General features: G+C 40.6%; 1 protein-coding gene across 1 annotated transcript; it reads right to left on the bottom strand.

The window, feature by feature from the left end:
* Positions 1–1916: 1916 nt before the first annotated feature.
* On the bottom strand, positions 1917–6148 carry LOC121625115 (sulfotransferase 2B1-like). The gene is made up of 6 exons (XM_041963173.1): positions 6010–6148; positions 4557–4768; positions 2864–2990; positions 2529–2623; positions 2237–2417; positions 1917–2026 (listed from the first exon to the last, which is right to left on the bottom strand). The coding sequence occupies exons 1-6, from the start codon at positions 6146–6148 to the stop codon at positions 1917–1919; spliced, it is 864 nt and encodes a 287-aa protein (XP_041819107.1).
* Positions 6149–7633: the final 1485 nt, after the last annotated feature.

Here is a 7633-nt window from a genome sequence, read left to right as displayed (position 1 = left end):
GAGCTGGAGGATGATGTACTGCCGTTTGTATGAGCTGGTATAAATCAGTATATTACATTATGAATTCCTGCAGTAAGTGAAAGATACTTGGAGATACTGCTGGTGTTCACAACATAAAAACATTCAGACAAGGGGACAACCATTTAAAGAATAAAAATAAGAAGAAATAGCAATGTAGCCTTCACTTGAACAGGTGAGCATCACATAGTGCCCAGAGAACCTGATATGGAGAGGGCAGAAAAGAGTACTGGCAGCTTGTGAGAAGTGCTGGTGCAGCAAAGGGTAAATTGTAGAAGTGCCGCTAATACTTGGACATTTAAGTATTACTGGTGGCACTTGTCAGGAAAATGTAAATATAGGACTTTTGACAAGCATTGTTGTTCATAATTGTGTCTTTTGATAAGAAATGCTTTTTCAGAACTACACTGAAATATACGTAGGTTGCCTCATGGTGTTCATTTGTTTATTTCAGGGACGGTTTCCTTATTGTTCTCGCTGCTGAGCATTCAATAACTGTCAAACATACTGCACAGCAGCAAACTGTTGGGATGAACTGTCACAACAACACTATCATGATTCTGCTTTTGTGTTTCCCTCATCGCTGTCTGACAATGTTTGCTTTCCTCCCTCTCTGTCAGCAGGTAGAGCATGAGAGAGAGGCGAGTCCTATCTCCTCAGGAGCGAGCCTCACGAGACACACCTGCTCCTCATCTGCTAATCAGCCCGGTTTTTAAGCCCCCTCCAATTTGACTCCTGTGCCAGACTATTCTCGATGCTCTCACCTCATCAGTCTCACTCCCGAGTGATCACCAGCCTCTCTCTGCGTCCCCATTGTCTAAATGTGATTTTCTCTAGTGAGTTTTCTCCTGGACACTTTCAGTTTTTTTCCTGAGTGAATTCTTTCCCTTAAAGGTTATTTTGTGTTAGTTCTTCACATTGCTACTTTCCCCTCTGTGGTGAGTTTTGTTTTTGTTTTTCTTAGAGTGAGTTTTTCTCTTCAACGGTTTTTCCTACGACTCTGCAAACTGGGTCCCAGCTCTCCTTGTTCACACCTAACAAACCCATTTATTTTTTTTAATGACAAAAAGGTGAACACCTCTTCCTCAGAGGCCAGAATCAACACAGATCGAAGTCTGATCATCTAAGCTTGCAGTTCTGTAAGAAAAGATGTTAAATCTACTGGCATTATAGATTATAGTGAAAATCTTCTGGAAAGACATCTGCAGAAACATCTTCACTATGACCACTAGCACTAATTCACAACTCATACAAGATAAAACCATCCACAGAACTCACATCACTCAGAGTAAATTGTTTAAAATGTGACACAGATACTCGCTCACAGTGCACTTCTGGGAGCATTTCCATGCGACCTGGCTTTGCCAACCTCGTTCTGGATTACAGTATCCAACACACTATCTTCGGTCCTGCACTGCAGAGTCCCACTGTCCCCTGCACTCTGTCTTTTAGGAGACACCTCAGATACCCCATTCCCCACAAAATCTAAAAGCCCAGTCCTTTTCACGAAGAAAATAGCCTTTCAGACCTGGAAATCTAGATCATCCTGCCATTTCACCCATCGGACCAACCTAATCACAGAATTCACTTTGACAGAAGGAACTGCATCTTACCAATTGAACAACATCTCTGCATTGAAAGAAAATTGGAATCCCCCATAAATTTTCTACAAATTCGTTATTGTAAGCCACTTACATTCACATCACCCCCCTCCACCCCTCCCCTCCAATTATCTATACCCCCCTCCAACAAAACCTTATAGCCACACACTTTCATATACCTACCTTACAACCGTAGCACCACACTCCTCCTCAAAGACCCGCACACACACACTCAGTCCACATCATATCACAGAATGCAGATCATGGCATGGTAGAATGACTTTTATTCAGTTTATTTTAATCCCATACAAATTTATATTTGACATCTTTCATTTTGTCTTTGTAAACTGCATCAAAGCACTCTGCTTCTGCCACAGTTAGTTGGTTTTTCCAGTCTCCGGCAACTCCTGAAACACAACATGCAAGAAATGGTGTGTGAAATTGTGTCTATTTAAATTATGGTTTTCTTATTAGAAATACAGTCTGTAATTTGCTACATTGCATACAGTGTCTGCATAGTAGTATTGTATAGGTGGTCAGTCTCAGGCTCTATAGGTCACATCTATTAACAGTGGAATTGAAATTGTGCTGTATATGTATTATTCCTTGAAACTCACCTTTCCTGAGAAATTCAGACTTTGTCTGGTCCATAAATTCACGAGGAGCTGCAGAGTAGTTGGACATTTTGTTGAGCTTCATGTTCTTGAACAAACAACGCTCTGCAATCTTCTCCATCACCTCAGCATCCAGAGTTTTCTCCAAGAACTGAGCGATTCTGGACACAGAGTCCTTCAGGTCCTTCACCACAGAGAAACACACATCATCTCCATTTCCATCTCCATGTGATTCTCACAGTTTGAGTTTGGTCAGAATTGTTTGGCAGATTGGAGGATTATTGCTAAATCTCACCATTATCATCTCTTCGTAGGAGATGTACATTATGCGTTCTTTATCCTCAGCATTCAGCCAGCTTTTAACGTGATCAAACCATGAGCCAAAATTAACTAGAAGGGAAACAAAGTCACAAGTATTCCATCATTGTTCAAAAACTTCACGTTTTTTCTTTTTGTTTATCCTTTTGCTTTGAACTTCATGGTTTTTGAATATCACCCACATTAAATCTTGCTACCAGGTAAAAGACCATATCCATGTGATGAAATACAGTTCAGTTGAGGGTTGCTCCCCCTTACTGTGATGTGCACTGTATTATAATTAAACACTGTACATTGAACAATGAGAACAACCTTTCCCCTCAAGGAACTTGTGGAGGAACTCGCTCTGTGGGCCTGGGTTCACCAGGTAGGATGCCATCCTATAATAGTGAAAGGACGATGTGAACACATCTTTGGGGTTCCTCATGACGTAGATGACCTGCAGTGATGACAGCACATCCATTAATCATTGATGGAGCATTGAACACTCAACCTTTTTCAGTTTCCAAACATACATGGCTGCAATGAAAATGGCATAATATGGCATATTATGGTACTCACTCGCATCCTCTCATGTGTGGTTGAACAGTTCAGGTTAAATTGACAGCTCAGTTACTGTCCCATTACCTTTACAGATGCTTAACATTTTCAATACATCAGGCTGATTAGACCTCTGGTCAGGTTGAAGTTAGGTGGAGCTTTACTGGGCATCATTACACAATGTACAATGCACCAGAATGTTGATGGGATAAATCACAGTAGGGAGTGGGAGCTGTTAGTCAAGACCAATTTGTACACAAGCACATTTACTTATATTGCACATTTCATACAATACAAGCTCAATTTGCTTCAGACTCAATAAATATGAATAAAATAGAACATGAACACATATTACAGTTTTTCTTAGTCATTTTGGTACATTTCTCAGATCAGAATTGAAATTCTCAAAACTACTTGTTCAATCTTCACATCATTGTGTCACTTGTTCACATCAAAGCAGTTTCTCATTTCTTTGAACAAGTTGCAAATGCTTTGGTACATCCATGCAAATTATTCTGGACAGTTCTCTGCTGTTTCCTACATTATCAGTGTCTTATGTCATGTTGTTCAAAATGTATTAGAATGGGTCTCTGTTGAATAGTATAGTATAGTTCACATCAGAACATCCCTCCAGAGTCGACTGTGATATTGACACCATGACTAAGCAATTCGGCTGTCTTATGCGTACACAATGAAACAAGGACTTGTCATTCTGAGGCACTGACATGTTCATTGACACAGATATTCACTTTTGAGGGATGAACTAAGGATTTTGAGCAAGAGACTGGCTTTTGCAGGTCATCCATGGTGTATTGCTATTTGTACGAAGTGTTTTGAGAAATGCACTCACTGTTTTACAAATGGCGAGGATGATTCGAGAGATGCACCAAAGCGACTGAGAAAAACTGTAAGATACACATATAGGAAAAATTACTAATCACCTGCTCAGCCACCTGCCCACACAAACCCCAAAGAGAGAGAGACAGACAGACTGCCAGAGAGATGGAGGCAGCAGTTTAGCAACAGGCCTCAGACACAGTTGTGGTCCATCATATTTCATTAGCCAGTTTGTTCCAGAGAGTGGGCCCTAAGTAACTGAATTGCGCCTCTGTATGGTAGAACCAAGAAGCAGCATATGTAAATTGAACAGAAAGGGACCTAGAACTGAGCCTTGTGGGACCTCACAGCAAATGTTAACATTTTAACACTGACCCTAGCCACAGCCTGTTCACCCTGCTGCCATCTGGCAAGCTATACAGAAGTGTCTGCCGTCAAACTATGAGACTTCAGAGCAGCTTGTTTCCCCAAACTGTGAGACTCCTCAACTCATCTTCCTCATTCCACCATAAAAACATGTTTCTGACTTATTATTCATTTATATTAATTTCTTATTAGAACTTTTGTTTTGTGTACCATAAAGGGACTGCAACTTGTAAGAAAACTTTGCATGTTAAGTCAGATTTACCTTTGGCTTGGCTTCAAAGAAGGATGGTGGCATGATGTTGTAGTGGCAGTGTGTAGCCAACATGCGTGGAGATGGCCTCTGTTCAAGGTTAAGTGTGCAGGACTGTTGCACCTCCAGCCAAGGAACACGCCGCCAGTTAGGAAGAGTCTCAACAGAAGCTGGATCTCCTCCACTCATGATCAGAGGGACAATCTCTTGCATCCATGTTGTACCTAAAAGAAAACAAGAGATTTCTGAACTGTATAGTTACTCTAATTGCAAATGCACAAGGTTAGCATAACCCTTTGTCCCACGTTGTCACCATATCCCTTATTTTTGCTCTTATTATGGTGTGACCCTCCAAAATGTCAGCGACTGAGGTGACATTGTACAATAACCACTCTTGTATGCGTTGCCACATGGAGTGTGTTTGTGTTCATACCCAGCTGAATGCTGCATGCACAGGCCACAAGTACACAACATACATGATGTTACCAGTGTTGTTACTATTGTTGTGTTGTAATTATTTCTCATTAATATTGTTCATAATCAGTCACATCCACTGCCTGCACAAAGTAGATTAGTTGCAGGAGTCATAAATCCATTAGAAACCATAGAAACACAACTTAAGAGTACTTGAGAGTCACTTCCTGTCTCTCTGTCTCGTGGGTATGGCAAAACATAAAAACAAGTGTCGAAATAAGACGCAAACATTTCTTTTGCGTTGTATCTTGCATTGCTTTGACGTGATAATCCACAATGGAAATTGGGAGAAAAGGCAACCACATCCATTTAGGAGACAGGGAATGCCAACCATTGGTGCAGTTTGGGATGGGTAATCTTGTTTGATAGAGCATCTTTGGTCCAACAGTCCAAGCAGTGTTCAGCACTTTTTAATGTCCTCTATAGACACTTTGTTGTATTTTGTGTATTTTTGGCACGTATCTGTATTTGGTTGTCAGTACTTTTTTGTTGCAGTTCACTGAGCTCTCAGTGTACCTTGGATAGCCTCGATATGACAGAAATGCCATCTAAAAACTAAAGCAAAATTTCAGTGCAGGACTTTACTCATAATCGAGCATTCTGTAGCTAATTTAACTTAAATAAGGAACAGCCACTGCTACATGTTGAGTGTTCTGGAAAACACAGAACACAGTACAGAGAGTAAGAAGCATGCACCAGAGATGAAGGCAAGTGAAGCTCGGATCATCCTTTTGACAGTTAGGCTGAAAAACATCAGTCCAGATCTGTTTATCATATAGAGCAGTAAAACTAGTTTATAGTTAACATATTTAAAAGCTATGCTGCGAGTTGAGTGTGTGTTTTGCTCGACACACACACATACACACACACACACACACACACACACACACACACAAAATACATTTGATATAAAGACAGTAAAAGATACCCAGTTTTTCAAGTCATGTTTAACATTGGTGTGCACATTCAACAATTAACAGAAACAACTCACCTGACTTGGGATATGTTACAATGATGATATCATCTGAGCGAAAAGAAAACTCCTCGAAGTATTTCAGGCTCTCTGGGGGGTGCACACGGGCAGCCATCCAGACCCCCTTGTACACTGTGTAGAACTCTGCCTCAGTCATCGTTCAATACAAGAAATGATGTGAATCTCTGCAGGTGAAGCTAAATCATGCAATGGAAGCAGTCTACTGAACCTTTATACTGTCTTCAGATCTCTCTCTCTCTCTCTCTCTCTTTTGCTTGCCCTGCACAAACAGACCCAAAGACATGCAACATTAGGCTCAAGTTTCACTTCATATACACTTAAAAAGTCCCATGTACATTCAAATGTTATGAAATGAATGTGCCCTGATATGAAACTACATATAAATAAAGAATATGAAATAAAAAACAATACAAAACAAGAAAATATCACTGCTAGTTATGTAAGGTGCCTTCCATTCATTATTCTGACCGCCTGTGGATACGAACTGTCTCTGAGGTGGCTGCTCTGAGCTCTGTTGCTCTGTAAGCATTTTCCTGAGGGAAGGAATGAGAACAGGCTGTGTTCTGGGTGGTTGGTGTCCTCTGTGATACTTACTGATGATACTGGGATACTTGAGTATCCTCTGTGGTGTAACTGTCTTGAAGCTGTGGCAGTGGTGTTCCTATGGTTTTTGAGGCTGTTTCTTACTGTCTGGTTCAGCCAGGCTGCCAAACCACACCAACATGCCTCCTGTAAGGATGCTCTCTGTGGTTGCTTGGTCCAAACTGACCAGGGTTTTTGTGGACATTCCATATTTTTGAAGACATCTCACAAAGTATAGTCTCTGTTGTGCCTTCTTAATGACACTACTGGTTTTTAGAGACAAGGAGATGGAGTCTGAGATCTGTAATCTAAATCTAAAATCTGACGTTCACAATTCGAACTGGGGCACCGTTGAGTAAATGAAGTAGTAAATAGTGAAATCAAGACTTATGTCCTTTGTTTTCCAAACATTTATGGAGGGGTTGTTATCTTGACCCCACATGGACTGGTCCCTGACCTCCTTTCTTTATGTCCGATCACTGTGGTTTCATGTGCAAATTTCACAATGCTCTTATGATATTAGGCACACAGTCATATGTGACAGACTGCAGAGTAAGGGATGAAGGCCACAACCCTGCAGCACTCCTGTGTTGAGTGTGTTGTGTTGGAAGACGAGTCGCTTTAAAGACAATTTAACTGGCTCAATGATAGCAAATGCAGAGCTAAAATTCTATGAGATATAATATGTTAATTATTGAGCTTTGGAGGTGCTGCTAGACACATTTTGTTCGTTTTTGTTCCTTCATACACACCACCAATGCTTGCCAGCTGCTCCTCCTGTTTCCAGTTTTTATTCCAAACCAAAGTAACCAGCTGCTGACTCTCAAGCTCTTGGCAAGAGACCAAATGGATGTGTTCCAGAAATGTCAAACTTGCTTGATCAACATTCGACCGTAAAGATGACATAAAATGGTATTTTTTTAAACAAAGCAACTTTTTCAAGATTTATAGATTTTAAATTTAAGATTTTAAGATCCAATAACGATCTTCCTCAAAACAATATTGTGGTGAAGGTTATATTAGCTACATATTCTATGCT

The sequence above is a fragment of the Chelmon rostratus genome, chromosome 21 (genome assembly GCF_017976325.1).
Source record: "Chelmon rostratus isolate fCheRos1 chromosome 21, fCheRos1.pri, whole genome shotgun sequence".
In the NCBI taxonomy this organism is placed as follows: domain Eukaryota; kingdom Metazoa; phylum Chordata; class Actinopteri; order Chaetodontiformes; family Chaetodontidae; genus Chelmon; species Chelmon rostratus.
Note: the sequence above shows the minus strand (reverse complement) of the source record. Positions and strands in the feature narration are given on the sequence as shown.

Coding starts and splice junctions, on each gene's coding strand:
- LOC121625115 (XM_041963173.1), bottom strand. CDS start 6,148: ATGACTGAGGCAGAGTTCTACACAGTGTACAAGGGGGTCTGGATGGCT. Junction 2,991..4,556: donor TCTTTGAAGCCAAGCCAAAG/GTAAATCTGACT, acceptor TCATCACTGCAG/GTCATCTACGTCATGAGGAA. Junction 2,027..2,236: donor GTCTGAATTTCTCAGGAAAG/GTGAGTTTCAAG, acceptor GTTGTGTTTCAG/GAGTTGCCGGAGACTGGAAA.